This window comes from Mustela nigripes, chromosome 2 (assembly GCF_022355385.1).
Source record: "Mustela nigripes isolate SB6536 chromosome 2, MUSNIG.SB6536, whole genome shotgun sequence".
NCBI lineage: Eukaryota > Metazoa > Chordata > Mammalia > Carnivora > Mustelidae > Mustela > Mustela nigripes.
Window position 1 is genome coordinate 111926913 of NC_081558.1, and position 21951 is coordinate 111948863.

The 21951-nt window shown below is 41.1% G+C and overlaps 1 protein-coding gene across 6 annotated transcripts in view; it reads left to right on the forward strand.

The window, feature by feature from the left end:
* The first annotated feature begins 2157 nt into the window (after positions 1 to 2157).
* EHHADH (enoyl-CoA hydratase and 3-hydroxyacyl CoA dehydrogenase) overlaps positions 2158 to 21951 on the forward strand; it is a 50001-nt gene continuing 30207 nt past the window's right edge. Inside the window, exons 1-4 of one of the 6 annotated variants that reach the window (XM_059391365.1) lie at positions 2158 to 2302; positions 7367 to 7470; positions 14402 to 14574; positions 18433 to 18544. In XM_059391365.1, the coding sequence (XP_059247348.1) occupies positions 2229 to 2302; positions 7367 to 7470; positions 14402 to 14574; positions 18433 to 18544 (463 nt within the window). In that variant the 5' untranslated portion in view covers positions 2158 to 2228. The other 5 variants (XM_059391366.1, XM_059391367.1, XM_059391368.1 and 2 more) reach the window with 5 other exon arrangements.

The following is a 21951-nucleotide window of genomic DNA, read 5'->3' on the forward strand; positions in this document are numbered from 1 at the left end:
CTGTCATTGGCAGCATGGTGGCGCTTGCTAGATTGGCTTGCCACACTTCCATAGGTTTGATCTGTAAGGAGACTGAATGGATTTAGACAGTTTATTATTTACACAGACAAGTGAAAGATTCACTTGGTGTCACCTTCCCTATCTCTGGTCCCGTAGGATGACCCCAACCAGGAGAAGCTAGATAAGAGATCACAGGAACAGTGAGTCCCTCTGTTACTGAGGAAAAGGGCGGGGTGGGCAGGTGTAGGATACTGAGAGTGAGTGCCCTCTTACATTTTGCCCACTGGGTGCCTTGCTTGCTTACCTTTGTCCTTACCCTGGTGAAGAGCCCAACTCTAAATTACTGTCGAGCGGCTCTATAGATTCACATAGAAGTTAGCAGCTTGCACCAGGGAGAAAGTTCTGCAGTCAACTAAAACTGGGGAACTAGATAAGAAATGACCTATGGCTCACACCTCCAAGGTAGATGTGAGAACCTGCCTTGAGACAACTCCACACCATGCTTATCAACTCTTGATCCAAGAAGAACTTCAGGGCATTAAGAGCTATTCAGTCTTGCCTACATGGCCTTCGTGGAGACACTCAAGGTTGCTAGGAGGCCTCTGTGAGTTGTTCCCCTAGAGACCAGTATCTGGAATAAGAAGATGAAGCTGAATCTGTCACTTCCTGGAATAAGGAAAGCTAGGTTGCTCATGAAGTTTCTCCCAGGCAGAGCCGACTGTTGATCTTACATCATGTTTTTGAGCAAGATGGAGTTGAGAAGTTGGCAAATTTTCAGAGGCATCAGAGATGGATATCACCTGTAGAAGCTGGCTTTTGTCCGCCACTGAGAGGCATGCACTGCATTGTATGTGATTGGCTGGATATTAGAAATGAGGGCTGTCCTTGCTAGATTGGCTGTCTGTGATGGGTTGGGTACCTTCCAACTGCTGCTTATTCCCAGGGCTTCAAGCCAATCCTACTTTCTTGAGACTTAGAACCTGTTTTTATTCCCAATAGGTAAAAGAATATGAAAACAGTCCCTTATCATTGCTGAGATTTGTGAAACACCAGTGAACAAAAGCATTCTATTGTTTCATTTTGTTTTCCTCTGAGACTTCCAGACTGCCTGAAGGGCTGACTGGGACTGGGAGGATCACCAGAGCTGATGGCATCTAGAAAAACCTTATTTTGGTGGTATGCTTTTGGAGGGAAGGGGCTGGGTCTGGGTTATTTTAATAGCTGCTCAATTCGAGGTTGAATGATTAGAAATCACGATGCTTAGGAATGGCAGTAGAAGAAAAGAGGTTTACCCCCCTTTTGTCTATTTTTCTATCTATATGAGATGTCGGTTGTTAAATTTATTGCGGCAATCATTTTCCAATCGATATGAGTCATTATGGGGTACACCTTTGACTTTATAGTGATGTATGTCAATTATATCCCAACAAAACTGGGGGGATTTTTTTTTAAAGAAAGAAAGGAGGTTAGGGCAGACAAGATACGCACACATTTCACTAGGCTGCGCCGTTATAGTGAGCCAGATAAAATTACTGTTCTGTAAGTGGTTGGTCCCATACCGGTTTAAGTCAAATTCATGGTGCTTGTATTTCATGTCGCAAGCCTGTGTCCTATCGCCCGGATGGCAAGACCCCAGGTATCTATCCCTGTTAAGCAGGATCATGAAGGGGCGCCTGGGTGGCTCAGTGGGTTAAGCCGCTGCCTTCGGCTCAGGTCATGATCTCAGGGTCCTGGGATCGAGTCCCGCATGGGGCTCTCTGCTCAGCAGGGAGCCTACTTCCTCCTCTCTCTCTGCCTGCCTCTCTGTCTACTTGTGATCTCTCTGTCAAATAAATAAATTAAAAAAAAAAAAAAACATCTTAAAAAAAAAAAGAGAAGGATCATGAAGATGAAAACTGATGAGAACAGCTCCGCCAGCTTGGCGAACCCAGAAGTTGTCCAGAGAAGGCAGCGTTGCAAATTTGGACTTGCTTACGGTCGCAGCCTTCTTCCAGCGTCCTCTCTGAACCAGCCAGCGCTGAGAACGAGAGCACCAGCGCCCGCCGAGAGCCGGGCTGGGGTCGCGCCGGAGGAGAAGCAGGTGGGAGGACTGGCGGCGGGAGGCGGCGCCCGGCTCGCATTGGCCCTGCGGCCGCCCCTCCTCGCGAGGCCGGCCCCGCGCGGGGTGGGGGGGAACGCGGCGTAGCCTAGCGGCGGGAGACGGAGGCGACTTTCGCGAGCTTGGAGACATGGCGGAGTACACGCGGTTGCGGAACTGTCTGGCGCTGATCCGCCTCCGAAACCCGCCGGTGAACGCCATCAGGTAACCGGCTCGGTCGCCTCCGGCCCGCGGACGGCGAGCCCCACGCCGCCTGCCCGCTCCGAAGCTTGCTTTCAGCCCGCGGCTGGTTTGAACGCTGGCACGGACGGAACGGCGGCGCGCGGCGCGGCCTGGGGCTTCGGTGAGCTTTGTGAACGTCGCTGCGAACTCGGATGCTGTTTCCCTAGTGAGGAAACTGAGGCTCAGAGGCGGGCAGATGGCGGCTAAGTGGGGGAGCTGGGCCCGGACCGGATCCTCCGTGCCAGCTTCGTGCTCAGCCCTTCTGCTTGTTAGCAGCTTTGACTTCTCGAGTGTATGTTCTGTTCCAAAGGTACCAATGCTGGCCCGACCTTGATCCCTCACTTCCCAGCCCCAAGTCCAGGCCGTGACTGAAAGTTTTAAAAAGCTGATGAGAAGGTGGCTTCACATTTGGGGGTGGAGGGGAGAAAAAATTAACAAGGGTCCTCATTAATGCCAAGGCAGTGAGAACAGGTGAACTGTGATGTGGCAGAGAAATGCAAAGTTCTTTCTCCTGATCTGTTCTAAACCGAAGGCCTTGGTGCTTCATTGGAAGATATGTTTGGAGAAAGCGCATTAAGTAGCATTTCCCAAAAAACGACTGTGCAGTTACCTTCTTTGATTTTATCGTGGAGCACCTTCCTTGGTAAACTTTGACACAGATGTGTGCAGTGTACTTAAACAGCCGTGCTTTCAAAACTGGTGGTTTTTCTGGTTTTTATTTAAAAAATGTTTAATTATATACATTTGGTTCTTGCGAATCTTTGTTAAAAGGATAGTGATCGGGGCGCCTGGGTGGCTCAGTGGGTTAAGCCACTGCCTTCGGCTCAGGTCATGATCTCAGGGTCCTGGGATCGAGCCCCACATCGGGTTCTCTGCTCAGCAGGGAGCCTGCCTCCCCCTCTCTCTCTGCCTGCCTCTCTGCCTACTTGTGATCTATCGAATAAATAAAATCTTTAAAAAAAAAAAAAAAAAAAAGGATAGTGATCCATCAGACCAGGAAAGAGGCACCCATTCTCAGAGAGTAGGATTAGCAGAAATTATAATTTACGAAGAATATATAAAACAAGCAGAAAGACCTTTGGTCAATATCCTTAAGACATACCACTGGAGCAAAAAAGAGACTGGACTATCAGAGAAAGACAAACATCATAGGATCTCTCTGATATGAGGAATTTGAGAAGTGGGGTGGGGGGAAGGGAGGGGGAAAAATGAGACAAGATTGGATCGGGAGGGAGACAAACCATAAGAGACTCTTAATCTCACAAAACAAACTGAGGGCTGCTGGGGCTGGGGGTAGGGATAGGGTGGCTGAGTTATGGACATTGGGTAGGCTGTGGGCTATGGTGAGGGCTGTGAATTGTGTAAGACTGATGATTCACAGACCAGTACTCCTGGGACCAATAATACATTACATGTTAATAGAAAAAAAGGAGAGAGAGAGACTGGAATGAGGAGGCTTGCTAATTTTAACTGATTTTTTATCTTCGTGTCATCAGATTCAATTTTATCATTATTAGAATAATTCTTATTTTTAATACAAGTTATTGCATTTAATAATACAAAAAAAGGTGCAGGAATAAAATCATAACAAGAATATCTCCAGTTTCTTGCCATTCTCAGAAAAAAAAAAGCAAAATATCTGTTATTTTGGTTTTGATGAAGAAAAATATAAGTGATATGACTACATATCCATTTTGGACTTGTCTGTGTTTTAGTTAGAGGTAGTAGACATTAGGACTCTGCGTCACCTCTGCTCATAATGGCAAACCATGCCCATCACGAACTTGGGGGAAAAGTTTCACAGTCTTATACCCATAACTAGAAGTATTTTCTCATAGCAATTTTATTTATTTATTTATTTTCTCATAGCAATTTTAAACATTTCTCGTATTTAGCCTGCCCCTTCTCCACCCCCCACCCCCACCCTGCAAGAGAAAAGTTTGTATCTACCTCCTGATGTTGTGGTGAAATTTACCTATGCTGAAGATCCTGAAGTGTAGGACAAACAAAACTTACCCTTATGGGGCGCCTGGGTGGCTGAAGTCTGTTAGGTGTCTGCCTCTTGATTTCAGCCCAGGTCTTATAATCTGGGGGAGCAGGTTGTGATTTCAAGCTCTGTACTGGGCAGAAACAAACAAACAAACAGCCCCCGCTCCGAACCTCCCAAAACAGAACCCTTATCCTTACATGGTGTATGATTTGTCATATTCTATTTTTCTCTTCTATTTCTTTGATTTAAAAAATGCTGGTCACAAGCTACAAACTTAATATGATGACCTTTGGATTTAAAAAAAACTGTCACATGAAAGACCTCCTAAAGCCACAGAAGTTAAGAGCTTTGCTCAGCACCCATGAAAATGTTATCTTTACTCTAGACTCAAATTTCTCCACTCTTGGACAATATTAAAGGGAGAGAATAATTTCTTTTGTCTTGCTTTTTTAAGAAGTTCTTTAAAAAAAAAATATTTTATTTATTTATTTTATTTAAGAGAGAGAGAGAGCATGAGAGGGGAGAAGGTCAGAGGGAGATGAAGACTCCCTGTGGAGCTGGGATCCGGATCCAGGACTTAATTCCAGGACTCCATCCCAGGACTCCAGGATCAAGACCTGAGCTGAAGGCAATGGCTTAACTAACTGAGCTGTCCAGGCGCCAGAGAAAATTATTTCTTAACCCATGTAAACTCATTGCTGCAAGGCTGTGGTCCCTTTGTCGGATTGAATCTGGTAAAGCTGTGCCTGTTTATAGCCGTTTTCATTTCCCTGTGTTTGATTTTTGCAAAATTAGCGAGACCGTAAGAGGTAAAAGAGTAGAGTTTGGTTGAAAGGGGGGAAGCTAGACTCTTGTCCTCAGTGGCACTGATTTTGGCTACTTTTGCAACCATTATTTACCCAGAGGAAATATTTGCCTTTTGAACTTCTGAGTGTTCTGGTTGGGTCCAAATCTCATTAGCAGATTTGGTTTCTTCCTTTCTTCCTTCCTTCTCTGTCCTTCCTTTCCTCCCCCACTTCCTCCTCCTCCTTCTTTTTCACCTCCTCCTCTGTCTTTTAAGATTTATTTATTTATTTTAGGGAGAGAGGGGGAGAGAGAGTGAGCGAGCATAGGGGGAGGGACAGAGGGAAAGAGAGAGAGAGAGAGCATCTCAGGCAAACTCCCTGCTGAGCACCAAAGCAGCTCAGGACTCCATATGGGGCTGGATGTGGTGGTGGGGGGGATCGTGTGGGGGGTCTCAGTCCCATGACCCTGAGATCATGACCTGAGCCGAGATCAAGAGTGGTGTTTAACCAACAGAGCCCAGGTACTCCTGGTAGATTTGGTTTCTAATTAACCAGTCAAAGCCAAAGGGTTTTGTCTGGTGTCATCTAGGTTAAATGATGAAAAGTAACTAGGCAAAAAGGAGTTAATATATACCAGTATCTCCTTTATTTCCTGATATTTTAACTCATAGTTGTTGATCTGAGCAATTTGGCTTTTCTAGCAGTTTGTTGGGTTTTTTAAAAAAAATTGTTTTTTTTTTCTTTTTCATCCTATATATACTAGAATAGATATTTTACCCAGAATGCTTAGAATTCCAGTGCAAAATTGGACCCTGGTTCTGTCATTTTTCCTTTAAGCAATTCCTCATCACATTTCCCAGGTTCTCCTCCTTCCCCAACCCTTAACACTCATTGATCCTCTACTTCTTGGCAAATTCTCCTCTCTTGATCTTTGCTCCCTTGGTACTAAATCACTCTGCTGAGCCTCTCCCACTTCTTCAATGAGGGTGTATCCAGAGGATTTACCTTCAGCTCTCTTTTCCTTCAGCAGACTCATTTAATCTTGACTCTCTTCTGTAGATGACTCCCTCATTAAGGAAATGTAGCAGTCTGTTACATGCCTTTTCTTTCCCAGACTTTGCCTTTGCCTCTTAAATTAGTTAGTATTGGTTTCAGCTCTCAGAGACAGACAACTCAAAAGAGTAGTGGATTAAACAAGGAAAGGTTGATTTCTTTCACAGCAGTGTCTTAGAATGGTATGACTGCTCCACAGTCATCAGGGACCCCGTCTGTTTATTTCTTGCTCTGCCATCCTCAATACATGGCTTCCACCTCTTGGTCCATGATGGCTGCTCATGATCTAGCCATCACATCCCCATTCCTGCCAGAAAAGGAAAAGAGAAAAGCATTCCCAATCCTTTAAGGACTCTTAAAGTATCATCTTATTGTCCAGGATTTAATGCCTTACACTCGCTTTCCTGCATAACAGGCCAGAAAATGTAGTCTTCACTTTGGGCAGTCATGTATCCAGCTAAAAACTAGATGCGTCATACTTGAAAGAAAGTGGAAAGGGCTGAATATTTGGGGTGACTTGAAGCCCCTGACACATCTCTTAGGTTGTTTCTTTTAGACTATTTCAGTTTTCTTATATTTTGCTAGGATGACAAATTGTAAGTTCTTCTCTTTGTAAATGTCCACATCACTTTCTTTGTACTTTTATTACAGCATATGGTGTAATATTTTGTTGTTTCCTAGAATGTTGTAAACTCCTTTTCCTGTACATAGAGTGTGTACAATAATATTTTAAAATTGATAAGTGCTGCTTCTAAGTGGTCAAAGTTACAACAAAGTTCAGGAAAACGCATTTTTAAAAAAGTTTATTCATTTATTTAGCTTTGTACTTAATTCACAGTTGAAATATATATTATTTCTTTAAGATTTTTATTTATATGAGACAGAGAGAGTGGGCGAGAGAGAGAGAACATGAGTGGGGCAGAGGGACAGAGGGAGAGGGAGAAGCAGGCTCCCCACTGAGCAGGAAGCCCAATGTAGGGCTCGATCCCAGATCTTGGGATCATGACCTCAGCTGAAGGCAGACTCTTAACCAACTGAGCCACTCAGGCGCCCTGACATACATATTATCAGTTGATTAAATTAGTGAAAGCTGAATAGTAAGTAACTAAGGTTTTTATCCATTGTGTGTATGTTTCATTTTTCATTGTTAGAAAAGGAAAAAAACACTGAGATGGTAGAAATTAAATTATAATGCCTCATGTATTTTTTTTCTTTTAGTACAGCTGTACTCCATGGAATAAAAGCGGGACTGCAGAAAGCTCTAACAGACCATACAGTAAAAGCCATTGTGATTTGTGGAGCAGATGGCAAATTCTCTGCAGGTAACCAGTCTCTAACCCTCTCCTGCTGTCTCCAGAAACCAGCCACAAACTGATACTGATAGTGCATGAGCCGTCTCTGTGGGTAATGCCATAGGGCGGGTAAAGGATATGGGAGACTTGAGTGGGAGTGACAAACATTGTAGAGACATAGTCACAAGGAGACCCAGAGGAAATTCTGATCTTACTCTCTTTTATATTGGATTGAGCCTTTAGAAGACATATAGTGCCAGGCTTGCTGGGTGTTATACCTGCTAATATATACTAATACTAGCCACTAGCAGGTATGTTGGATATAGCTCCACCCTATGGGAGCTTGGGCAAATCCCTGTTATCTCCTGAACCTCAGTTTCTCTATTTAGAAGGTAGATAGTAGGACCACCTGGGTGGCTCAGTTGGTTAAGCATCTGCCTTTGGCTCAGCTCATGATCCCAGGGTCCTGGGATTGAGCCCCATAGTAGGCTCCTTGCTCAGCGGGAAGTCTGTTAGTCCCTCTCCCTCTGCCCTCCCCGCTGCCCCCCACCACAAGCTTGTGTACTCTCTCTCTCTCTCTCATTTTGTTCTCTGTCTCTCAAATAAATAGAATCTTTTAAAAAAATTAACATATAATGTATTATTTATTTCAGGGGTACAGGTCTGTGATTCATCAGTCTTATTCAACTCACAGTGCTCACCATAGCACATACCCTCCCCAATGTCCATCACCCAGCTACCCCATCCCCCTGAACCTGCTCCACTCCAGCAACCCTCAGTTTGTTTCCTGAGATTAAGAGTCTCTAGGGGCGCCTGGGTGGCTCAGTGGGTTAAGCCACTGCCTTCAGCTCGGGTCATGATCTCTGGGTCCTGGGATCGAGTCCCACATCGGGCTCTCAGCTCAGCAGGGAGCCTGCTTCCCTCTCCCTCTCTCTCTGCCTACCTCTCTGCCTACCTCTCTGCCTACTTGTGATCTCTGTCTGTCAAATACATAAATAAAATCTTTAAAAAAAAAAAAGAGTCTCTAATGGTTGTCTCCCTCTCTGATTTCGTCTTGCTTCATTTTTCCCTCCCTTCCCCTATGATCCTCTGTCTTGTTTCTCAAATTCTTCATATCAGGGAGGTCATATGATAATTGTCTTTCTCTGATTGACTTATTTTGCTTAGCATAATACCCTCTAGTTCCAATCACATCATTGCATATGGCAAGAGTTCAGTTTTTTTGATGGCTGCATAGTATTCCTGTGTGTGTGTGTGTGTGTGTACTACATCTTTATCCATTCATCTGCTGATGGACATCTAGGCTCTTTCCATTGTTTGGCTTCAAATAAATAGAATCTTAAAAAAAGAAAGCAGATAGTAATATCTATCTTAACAGGTTTTTGTGATGTTATAAGAGGTATATCTGGAAGTGTAGTGCCTTCCTACATCAGAAGATGTTCAGTTAATGTTATTTTTTATTTCACACAGTGACTTGAAATGGAGTTCATTTTTCTTTTGAAGGTCAGCCATCTCAGGGATCATGACAGTCTTTACTGGGTTATTCCATGAAGAGGCAAAAATATTGAAAACATATGGCAAAAGAATCTGAAATAGGGATTCAGTGGTATTTGTGACAACTTTTCTTCTTTTCCCCACTGAATATGTTTATGCCCTTTGACAAAAGTCACGTGGATAGGAAGGTGTATGTGATCTTACTGCAGCCAAGGGAATTTAATGTATGTTCACTGAAACCTGAGAAGAAATAAGTATTGGAATCATAACAATAAAGAAATGTAGAAATGTTAATCATTATAGTAGTTACCAGTTACCTTGCCTACTGTGTGCCATTTGTATAGGTTATTTATTTATTAATAATGAAAACAGTATTTTTATACATATTATATTTTAATTCTCAGTAAATCTCCATTCATGGAAGAGAAAGATGAGCCTGAGAGAGATTCAAATACTGTGCCGAACGTTAACCAGTTATTAAATGGCTTACTTTGTTGTTTGAAAAGTTGAGGTCAGGAGCCGAAGATAGTGGCTTTGTGGCATGGAGAGAGGGATCCCAATTATGTAGAACTTGATTATTTCTTTGTAAGAAAGGAGGTAGAAAAGAGAGAATGTAGTTAGAGCTCAATGACAGAAAAAATTATTCTCCTAGAAAAGCATTAGACTTTCATTAAATTTGTCTCAATAAATTTCACTTAGAATATATTCACTGACAACAATGTCATTAAACTAGAAATCAATAACAAAACTATAACTAGAAATACCCATACACTTAGAAATTAAATTCATTTCTTAATAATCTCTGAGCCAAAGCAGAAATTGTAATAGAATTTAGAAAATATTTTGAACTAAATGATAGAGAAAATGAGACATATGTAACTTGAAGGATACAGCTAAAGCAAAGTTAACAGGAGATTTATAAGCGAAAAGGTATTTATCAGAAAAGAAAACAGACTGAAATATAATGAGCTAAGCATCTGTATCAAGGAACTAACAAAACAAGCGATGAAACAGACCCAGTGAAGTAGAAGGAAGGGAATAATGAGAAATTAATGAGATAGAAACAAATGTGATTCAAGATTAGGTCAAAATTAGTTCTTCCAAAGACTGGTAGAATTGACAAACCTCTGGAGAAGACTGATCAAGAAAAAGAAAGAGAAGACACTATATACATGAGAAATGGTGAATGGGCTATCACTACAGATGCTGTAGCCATTAAAAAAGATAACACAAATCTGCCAGTAATCAAAAATCTCACAAAATAAACTCTAGCTGCAGTTGACTCTTGGCAAGCCCTAACTAAAAAGTCAAGGAAAATATTATTCTAATTTTACACAAAAATTTTTTTTAGGGAATATAAAAAGAGGGAACACTTTCCATATTAGTTTCCTAGGGCTACGGTAACAAATGACTTAAACTAGGTGACTGAAAACAACAGAAATCTGTTCTCTCATAGTTCTGGAGGGTAGAAGTTCAAAGTCAAGATATCTGCAAGGTCATTCTTACTCCGGAAGCTCTAGGGAAGAATCTTTCCTTGGTGTCCTCTAGCTTCTGTGGTTGCTGGCAGCACTTGGTGTTCCCTGGCTTGTTACTATCTCACTTCTCTCCCTGCCTCTCTCCCACAGCCCTCTCCCCTGTGTCCAGATTTCCCTGAGCTGAGACAGATCCATGCTTATCCAGTATGACCTCATTATTACTCAGTTATATCTGCAAAGATCCTATTTCCAAATAAAGTAAGTGTCATAGGTTCAATCCAATACACTTTCCAATTCATTATGTGAGACTAGCATAACTTTGGTACCAACACCTGTCAAGGCCTGTATGAAAAAGCAAAATTTGTGAATGAAATTTGCAATGGGAAAAAAAAATTGAAAGGCCAGTTTCATTCACAAACCTAGATATAAAAAATCTTTTTTTTTTTTTTAAAGATGTTATTTATTTACTTGACAGACAGAGATCACAAGCAGGCAGACAGGCAGGCAGAGAGAGAGAGGAGGAAGCAGGCTCCCTGCAGAGCAGAGAGACCGATGCGGGACTCGATCCCAGGACCCTGAGATCATGACCTGAGCCGAAGGCAGCGGCTTAACCCACTGAGCCACCCAGGCACCCCACAAACCTAAATATAAAAAATCTTGAGCAATATTTATAAAATTGAATCTAACAAAGAATAAAAAGTAGAAGACATCACTTTTTCCCCAGAAATACCAGATTGGTTGAACGTTAGAAGATTAATTGATTTCATTCTATTAAAAGATTGGAAAAGAAAAAAACATGTGATTCTTTTTTTTCAAGAAATGCAGGAAAAAACATTTGATAACATCTGACATGTACTAAAAATAAAATTTCCTGGTAAACTAGGTATAGAAAGAAAATGTCTTAATCCATTTTGGAAAATCTACAGCAAACATCAGATAAAATGATAAACTGAAAGCTCTCCTTCTGAGAAAGGAACAAGACATGGCTAACTGCTATCACCATTTCTGTTTGACATTGTGTTCCAGGCCCTGGCCAGCCCAGTAAGGCCAAAAAAACAAATGAGAGGTATAGGGATTGGAAAGGCAAAAATGAAACTTCATTATTCAGAAGATATGATAGTGTTTGCAGAAAATAAAAATAATCTATTAGAAAACTACTAGAATTAATATGAGAATTTTGCTGGATATTTAATCAATATCAAAAATTAGTTACATTTCTATATGCCAGAAATACACAGTTAAACAGTGAAATCACTGTACTCTTATCTGTGCCTTGGTTTCTGTAAAATGGGATAATAATACTAACCTTATGCTGCAAGTGGAAGGAGGGATATAGTATAACAATAAATAAAATCTTTAAAAAAAAAAAAAAAAAAAAAGAATATGGGCTATGTAGTTAAACTGCCCAAGTTCAAATCCTTTTTCTACCAGTAATTAACTGGTCATATGTTTGAACTAGCCACTTAACATCTCAAAGCCTTAACTTCCTGACCTGTAAAATGGGGATTGTTAGACACTTAAACTAGGTGTAAAGTATTTATCCAGTATGTGCTAATTGCTATCAGGATATGATTATTGTTTAAATCTAAAGTTACAGGGTGAAATAGATCTTGTTTTTCTTAAGGCAAAAGGAATCTTTATAAGAACAATTGTAATAACACTGGATTAGAATAGGAATATGATGAATGGGTAAGAAAAAACCATAATGCTAGGTAAGGAGCAGGTAGAAACAAAAACATGAATAGGCTGAATATGAAGTGATTGCTTTAACTTTTTAACTTGTACCAATAAATAAATAAATATTTATTTATTTATATGTCATATATTTATATATTATTCATATTTATATATCTTAAATATTATATTTATAGTATAACTATATTAATACATTAATATAATATCAAATATTATCAAATATAATATATAAATTATGTATAATATATAATATATCAATAATAGACATATATCATTTATTTAATTTATAAATAGTTTTTATTTATTTAATTATTTGAATGCAAAAAGGTGATTTTATAAAAGCCCAGGGACAGGACCCATGGGCAGAAAGAGCTGCCCTTTCCCCCCCCCCCCCAAATTTTGTTTCTTTGACAGAGAGAGAGAGAGAGAGCAAGCGTGCAAAATCAGGGGGAGTGGCAGGCAAAGGGAGAAGCGGGCTCACTGCTGAACAAGGAGCTTGACATGGGCGTGATCCCACAACCCTGGGATCATGACGTGAGCGGAAGGCAGATGCTGAACTGACTAAGCCACCCAGGCACCCTTGCTTAATGTTTTTAAAGGATAGATAATGCTATAGGGAAAATGCTCAGTATTTATAATGTTATGTGAAAAAAGGAAAATATGAAAAGTGTTGTTATAGAATGCTCTCAGTATTGTTAAATGTATATTACAGTAAATTTTTGTTTAATTCAAAGTCATTTAAGAAAGGTTTTGAGATTAAAGGCTAAATAAATAGCTTACTGAAGGTCACAAAGCCATTTACATATATGCACTGGGAAACAACTAAGAATTCCTCCAAAATATTACATTATTATCTCTGTGTGGTGATTTTTGAGGTGGTCTTTATGTTCTTTATTACTTTGTATATTTTTAAAATTTCCTGTAATACATGTTTTGTTTTTTTAAGATTTTATTTATTTATTAGAGAGTGGGAGCATAAGCAGAGGGGGCAGCAGAGGGAGAGGGAGAAGTAGGCTTCCCACTGAGCAGGGAGCACGACTCAGAGTTGGATCTCAGGACTCTGGGGCTGACCCGAAGGCAGATGTGTAACCCACTGAACCACCCAGGCGCCCCACATGTGTTATTTTTATGATTAGGAAAACATATAAATGTTGGTAGTTTTCTTGATCACAAAAAAAATCTATTATGAAAACATAATTCCAAGCTGGTTGATGAACATGTAATTCATAAATATGTATGTGTTTCCTGCTGAAGTTTTATGTTGTAAAGCCTTCATACTCTTTTTTTTTTTTTTAAAGATTTTATTTATTTGACAGAGAGAAATCACAAGTAAATGGAGAGGCAGGCAGAGAGAGAGAGAGAGAGGGAAGCAGGCTCTCTGCTGAGCAGAGAGCCCGATGTGGGACTCAATCCCAGGACCCTGAGATCATGACCTGAGCCGAAGGCAGCGGCTTAACCCACTGAGCCACCCAGGCGCCCCTGCTTTCATACTCTTAACAATGGGTCTAACTTGCTGTGAATAGGGTTGGTGAGCAATACTATGCAAAAGATTAGGAAGGGCTGGCTCAACCTCAGAATCTCTGTTCCCCTTCTCTGGGCTTTTAAACTTTTTTTTTTAAAGATTTTTATGTATGATTTATTTGAGAGAGAGAGAGTACACATTCAAGCAGGGGGAGAGGCAGAGGAGGAGGAAGAGTGAGAGGGAATGAATCTCAAGCAGATCCTGCTGAATGTGGAGTCTCACCTGGGGCTCAGTCTCATGACCCTGAGATCATGACCTCAGCCAAAACCAAGAGTCGGTGCTCAACCGACTAAACCCAGGTGCCCCCTGAGTTTTTAAATTTTTATTAAAAATTTTTTTTAAAAAGATTTTTACTTATTTTAGAGAGAGAGCATGAGTATGAGAGGCAGAGCGGACTCCATGCTGAGCAGGGAGCCTGATGCGGGGCTCGATCTCAGGACCCTGGGATCATGACCTGAGCTGAAACCAAGTCAGACACTTAACCAACTCTGCCACCCAGGTGCCCCTTAATTATTTAAAGGTAGGGTAGCTACCTGTCATATAGAAAGACAGACTTCAGAAGATTACAGGATTCCTGATAAAGATTTGGGGATTTTCTCTCATGTTGTTCTACATTTCCTAGGCTGTTCTTTCTTCACTGTGTGTCCACCCAAAAGATAAAATGTTTCATGGACCCTAAGAGTCTGAGATTCCTTGAGAGTTGTCTGTTACCTTATCATTATATAACAGAGCCCAAATCTTTCTCAGCTTTCTTTTCCTTTGTCTGTGTCCTTAGGGGCTGATATCCACAGCTTCGGTACACCAAGAATGTCTGACCTTGGCCTGGGACATGTAGTAGATGAAATACAGAGAAATGAGAAGCCCGTGGTGGCAGCTATTCAAGGCCTGGCTTTAGGAGGGGGACTGGAGCTGGCCCTGGGCTGTCACTATAGGATTGCCCATGCAGAGGTAACAGCTAAAACTCCTTATGGGGCCTGGTGTGCGGGATTTTTCTTTAAGGCAAAATCTAAATGCTGTGCATGCCTCAGGGGTGGTCATTTTAAAAGGTGAGCTCACTGGGTAACAACTCATGTATTTTTAGCACTGTTTTTTCTGCTGCTGTGCCCCAGCACAGTGGAAGTAGTTGTTGAAAATATGTCCATTCCAATGGGTGAATAGCTATTACCCTGAGCCCCATGACTGTCCAACTGATTCCCCTCACCCTATCCCTTGGGTCTCCCTATGATCCACCACCTAAAGGGGAAGTCCTGGGTCACTACTCAGCCACCAGGACTCTGCTCCAGTAGTATGGTTCAGGCCAGGTTCCTCTGAGCCATGCTCATGCAGTATGAGATAGAAAATATTTTGACTATCATCCTGAGTATGTGTACTGTAAAAAAACTTTTTTTTAAGATTTTATTTTTTCTTATTTGACAGAGACAGAGCAGGAGAGCACAGGCAGGGGAAGCAGCAGACAGAGAGGGAGAAGCAGGACCCTCACTGAGCAGGGAGCCCAGTGTGGGGCTCTATCCCAGGACCCTGACCTGGGCTCATGACCTGAGCTGAAGGTAGTCACCCAATTGACTGAGCCACCCAGGTTCCCCTAAAATTTTATGTCCTATCTCATAGGTTTCAGTTTTGTGGTCCCTCATAATTATCAGTCCCTAAGAAGACAATTTCTGATTTGAAAATAGCATAAAACTGTAAATCCATTTGTTTCTGTAGATAGATACAATTTGGGCTATTAGATATGTAGATGAAGTCTGTGATACCAGTCTATGATAACATAGTTTTCTTTCTCTCTCTTTTTTTTTAAAGATTTTATTTATTTAAAGATTTAAAGATTTAATTTATTTATTTGACAGAGAGAGACACAGCAAGAGAGGAGACAAGCAGGGGGAGTGGGAGAGGGAGAACCAGGCTTCCTGCTGAGCAGGAAGCCCAATGTGGGACTCAACCCCAGGACCCTGGGATCATGACCTGAGGTGAAGGCAGACGCTTAATGACTGAGCCACCCAGGTGCCGCTATAAGTAACATAATTTTATAATGATAATGATAATACTGATCATTGTTAATAGACTAGAAAATACAGGAAACTGTAAAGATGTAAACTAAAATCACCCATAAACCCACAGTACAGAAATAACTACTATTAGCATCCTATTTTGTTTTCTTCTGGTCTTTTTCCTACCTAGTATTTTTTTTCTTACACCTTTTTTTTTTTCTTTGCTATCTTCTAAAAAATATATATTTATTCTAGAGAGAAAGAGAGTGCATGTGCTCATTTGTGTGCACAAGTTGGGGGTGGGGGGAGAGGAAGACAATCTTCAGGCAGACTCCCTCTGAGCTCAGAGCCCTGCTTAGGCTCCATCTCATGACCCATGACCGGAGCCGAAACAGAGTCAGACACTTAACTGGACCCTTAACCAATGGAGCCACTCAGGCACCCTAAATTACTTTCATTTTCAAAAGCTAGTTTTGCCAGGTATAGAGTTGTTGTTTGACAGGTTTTTACCTGAAAGTAGGTTTTTACCTGAAAGTAAAAACACTGAAATGCTTTGAATACGTCATCCCATTGCCTCTTGGCTTCTATGGTTTCTGATGAGAAATTTGCTGTTACTCTTATTGTAACTAGTCCTTAAAACTATCATTTTAAATGGCTACATAATTTTGTCTTATAGCTATACCATAATTTATTTGTTTCCTTAGGGCATTTTAATTTTTTTTAAAAGATTTTATTTATTTATTTGACAGACAAAGATGACAAGTAGGCAGAGAGGCAGCAGAGAGAGAGGAGGAAGCAGGCTCTAAAGAGCCCGATGCAGGGCTCAATCCCAGAACCCCAGGATCATGACCTGAGCCGAAGGCAGAGACTTTAACCCACTTAGCCACTCAGGCGCCCCACTTAGGGCATTTTAATTTTTATAAAGGCTTATGAATAAAGACATATATCCTAAGTGCTCCTTTTTCTGTGTCCCTCTTAATGTGCCTTCTGCACACGGAGTGCAGATCTAACACTGACTTATGAGCAATAAGTCAGCCGGCGATGGGGATGAATAGTGGTGGAAAAAAATCATGACTGACTGTTAGGAAAGCCTTGTGTGAGAGAGGCTCAGATACTTATTTTGAAGCTGTGGTCATTACATTGTGGGTAAATGACAGTCTGCATTAAAGTGTTTTCCTCTTCCCATCCTGAACCTAGAAGATGACTAACAGAGCTCTAGCCTTTTAAAAATTTTTTTTAAACAGAGGGAGAACATGTGTGCAGGGTGGGGGGTGCGGAAGTCGGCAGTGGGGGGGGGGGGGAGATGGTGGAGGGCAGGCAGTGCAGACAGACGGAAAGGGAAAGAGGGAATCTCAAGCAGGCTCCATGCCCAACATGAGCCCAATGCAGGGCTTGATCTTACAACCCAGAGACCATGACCTGAACTGAAATCAAGAGCCAGACACTTACCCAACAGAGGCACCCAGATGCCCCAAGCTTTACCCACTTTTAAATAGCCAGGAGAGGCATATGATAAAGGACTCAAGCTCACTCTCTTATCTGGACTGAGGTTGTTGCCTGATTATTCTTCTGCAATAGCTTTATTGAGATATAATTCAAATACCATGTAATGCACTCATTTAAAGTGTACAATTGAATGGTGTATTAGCATATTAACAGAGTTGTATAACCATTACCACAGTTGATTTTAGAACATTTTATTATCCCAAAAAGAAAATTCATACTCTTTAGGAGTAACCTACCATCTACCCTCTCCCCCAGTCCTTGACAACCACTAATCTTTCTGTCTGTATGGGTTTGTCCATTCTAGACACTTCATATAAATGGAATCATACAGCTTGTTGTCTTTTATGACTGGCTTCTATCACTTAGCATAATGTTTTCAAGGTTCACCTATGCTGTAGCCTGTATCAGTACTTTATTCCTTTCTACACCCTAATAATATTCCCTTGTATGGATATACCACATTTTCTTTTTCCATTCATCTATTGATGGACATTTGGTTGTTTCCATTTTCTTGATATTTTTGAATAGTGGTGCTATGAAAATTTGTGTACTTTTTTTTTTTGATGGGCATGTTTTCATTTCTTTTGTGTACATACCCAGGAGTGGAATTGCTGGGTCATATGGAGACTCTATGTTCAACATTTGAGGAACTGCCAAATTGTTTTTCAAAGTGTACCCTTTTATATTTCCACTAACAATATATGAAGGTTTTGTATTCTCTGCCTCCTCTCTAACACTTGTTATTGTCTGTCTTTTTATTATAGTCATCCTATTGGATGTGAATTTGTGGCTTTGATTTGCATTTTCCCAATGGCTAATGATATTGAATATCTCTTCATGTGCTTATTGGCCCATTTGTATCTCTTCTTTGGAGAAATGTCTGTACAGAGCCTTTGCCCCTTTTTTACTGGATTGTCTTTTTATTATTGAGTTGAAAAGTTCTTTATGTATTCTACATATATGATTAGAAAATATTCTCTCCTATTCTGTGGGTTGTCTTTTTTAATTTCTTGGCTGCCTCACTCTTTTAGGGCTCCATAAAGCTGTTTCTGGAGAATATCATTTTTGTTGGCCCAAACAGCTCATAATGGAGTCAGAGAAAAAATGTGTAAGAAGTTAGAGATGTGTTTCAGCATGAAGCACAGCTTTGTTTATGTTGTTAATTAAGTAGAATATGGACTCATTTTCCCTGTAGAATATTTGCTGAATATTATGAAACAGTGTTTTCAAGAGTGTGGGAAATCCAAGGGAATGGTTGCCTTGATTTTACAGGTCATCTCATTCTTATGATCTTCATGTCTTCAAACTTTGATAGGCTCGAATTGGCTTCCCAGAAGTCACATTAGGAATCCTTCCTGGTGCAAGAGGAACCCAGCTTCTCCCCAGACTCATTGGAGTTCCTGCTGCACTTGACCTAATTACCTCAGGTCAGTACAAACCCTGCCAACAACCGTCCAGAGCAATGTGAGGAACTGAATGAGAATGTAGAGAAATTCTAGATTGGCCATTCCTTACTCATGTAATCTTAAGAGGATACTTCAACTTCTTTGACAATCGATTTTCTCATCTGTAAAATGGAAAGAGTATCTTCCCTGAAAGCTTCTCAGACATTACCATGAAGACCACATGTAAGTGCCTTCTAGATCAAAGTGTGTACAAAGCACCAATTATATAGTTCAAGTGTCCACACACAGACACTGGTATTCATATAAGGTACGTTATATTCAGACTCAATTTGGAAATTGTAATATAAATAAAAATTAAAACCAGAATTGTCACAGAAAGATTTCGTGTGTCAGTGTGGAAAAGACTGAATTTTTCCTTTCACAGGTATTAAGATTTTAGCTACAAGTAAAGATTGTTCTCTTTCACTAGGGAATGTGAACAGTACAACACTATAAAACATTTAAACACCCTAGATTTACCAAATGCTGCTGAGACTTTTAAAGAGATTTCCAACTGAGGTAAGGTTGGAAGAAAGAGTCATGTTTGGTTGACGATATTTTTTTGGGTCAGGAATTTGGGACCAGCTTAGCTCGATTCTAGCTCAGGGTTTCTCATGAAGTTGTAGTCAAGACATTGACTGGAGCTGTAGTCATCTGAAAACTTGAGTGAGGCTAAAGGATCTACTTCTGAGTGGGTTCCCTTACATGGATGGCTAGTGGATGCTGACTGTTGGCAGGAGGCTTCATTTCTTCTCTATGTGGACCTCTCCCTACAGCTGCCTGAGTGTCTTCACAACATGGGCGGTGGCTTCCTCTGGAGTCAGTGATCCAAGACAGAACAAGGCAAAAGCTGTGATGTCTTAAGACTTAGCTTTGGAGTCATGCACCATCTTTTCTGATTGATTATGTATATACATAACAGATATATAATATACATGTATGCATCTATATATGAGATATATATAATATATATGTATACATAATGTACATATGATCTTGCTTATAGAGGTCTTCCCTATTCAACATGGGAGGGGACTTGAACACCAAGAGGTGAAACTCACTGGGAGTCACTTTGGAGGCTAGCTACCACAAGTGTATACTCACACATATACCTACCTATGACGTAAGTCACGTAAATAGTAGGTTAGATGGAGATAAGTGCCAAAGAGAAACATAAAACAGAAAGTGGGAATATAAAATGTTAGGAATAGAGGGGTATTATTTTAATATAAAATGTTAGGGATTGGGGCACCTGGGTGGCTCAGTTGGTTGGACGACTGCCTTCGGCTCAGGTCATGATCCTGGAGTCCCGGGATCGAGTCCCACATCGGGCTCCCAGCTCCATGGGGAGTCTGCTTCTCTCTCTGACCTTCTCCTCACTCATGCTCTCTCTCACTGTCTCTCTCTCAAATAAATAAATAAAATCTTTAAAAAAAAATCTTTAAAATGTTAGGGATGGAGGGGTTAAAAAGGCTTTCCTATGAAATGATATCTGGGTGAAGACCTTAAAGAGGTGAGGGAGCTTATTATGCCAATATCTAGAGGAAAGTATTCCACATGGAGAAAATAGCAAATGCAAAGCCCAGGAGGCTGTAGTATGCTTTGAAGTATCAAAGAACAGCAAGAAGGTTGATAGAGCTGGAGTGAAGTGAGTAAGGGGAAGAGATGTAGGAGATGAAGTGACATCATATAGGACTTTGAAGATGATAGAATGGAACGTTGGCTATTCTTCTAAATGAGGCAGAAAGGCATCAGAGCAGATGTAGGAAGGCTGATTAGCAACCTGCTCTAATCATCCAAGGGTGAGATGAGGAGAGCTGAGACCTGAGTGGGTAGGTAGCCATGCATATGGTGAGACATAGTCAAATTCTGCCCATGTGATGAGGGGAGAGCTAGCAGGATTTCATGACCCATCAGAAGCGAGAGGTACAAGAAAGAGGAGATGGAGTGATTCTGGTGGCCTGAGCAGCTGAAAGGATGGTGCCATTATTGAGATGGGGATTGTTGCTGGCGGAGTAGGTTGTAGGGAGAAATCACAAGAGCTTACTTGGGACATGTTAAGTCTGAGAGGACTATGGGACATCCAAGTGGAGATGTCAAGTAGGCAGTTGGACAAAGTGGCTGGGGTTTAGGGGAGAGGTCTTCTGATCTCCTCTCGGCCTCCATTTTCTTATCAGTAACAATACCACACTGTTGCTTTAAAGAATAATGAAGTTACAGGACTTGCTTCTGGTAGAGTACCTGCCACATAGAAAACATTTAATGAACAGCAACTGTGACAGGCCAAATAATGCCACCACCACCACCACCACCACAGTGTCCTTGTCCTCATCCCCAGAACCATTGAATATGTTACCTCACATTCAAAAGGGACTTTGTAGATGTGAATAACTTAAGAATCTTGAGAAGAGAGATTATTCTGGATTTTTCAGGTGGGCCCAATTCCTTACAAGCATCCTTAGAAGAGGGAGGCAGGAGGTCAGAGAGGAGAGAAGATATTGCCAGCTGGCTCTGAAGATAGAGGAAGTGGTCAAGCCAAGCGATGTAGGCAGCCTCTGGGGGTGGGGAAAGACCGTGCAACGGATTCTCTCTTAGAGCCCCCCCACAGTTTTGCTGACCTATTTCAGACTTCCGAACTAAGCTAAGCCAAGAAATGTGTGTTGTTTTAAGCTGATACGTTTGTGGGAATTTGTAGAGGAGGCTAATACAGTACCTCTTGATAATGAAGCCATTAAGACTGTTAGTCTTTGGTTTGGAGTTTTTTTTCTAACAGAATATGCTAAAAAAAAAAAAAATTGTTATTGAAAGTCAAAGATCCCCTGCTGCTGTTAATGTTGAAAAAAAAACCAAAACACCAACTTGGTAGGCACTGTGCCCATAGGGAGTTAATAAGTAAACAGATTTAGATTAAATTAATGAGTAAATAGCTAACCTTTTTGGATCTTCTGGAGCCCGTTAGATAGCTAATTCTGGAAAGTGAAGCAATTAGGACAACCACCATTGCTTTTCCACACTTCCTTTAAAATGCTACCTGAAAACAGCTGAATCTTTCCCAGTAACCACAAAAGAGAATCTTGAGCCCACTCTGATTCGTAGCCTGGTGTTCTCTGTCCCATCAAATGACAAGGATACGGTGCCCTGCTCTTCTGCTTTCTCTTTTTAGGGTTTGTCCTCATTGTTCACTGAACAGTATACAAAGTCTCTGCTCTGTTCTTGTAGAGCTTTGCTCCAGCCCTGAATTTCTTTACGGTCATTCCCAGGACAGGGGTACTCTCAGGCTATAGACTTTGAGGAGATACTTCTTAGTACCTAGAATAGTAAGGGGGATGTTGTGAGTGGCATCCTTATCCTACCTGCTTTTCAGGTGGGTTAAGTTCAGGTGAGTTTTC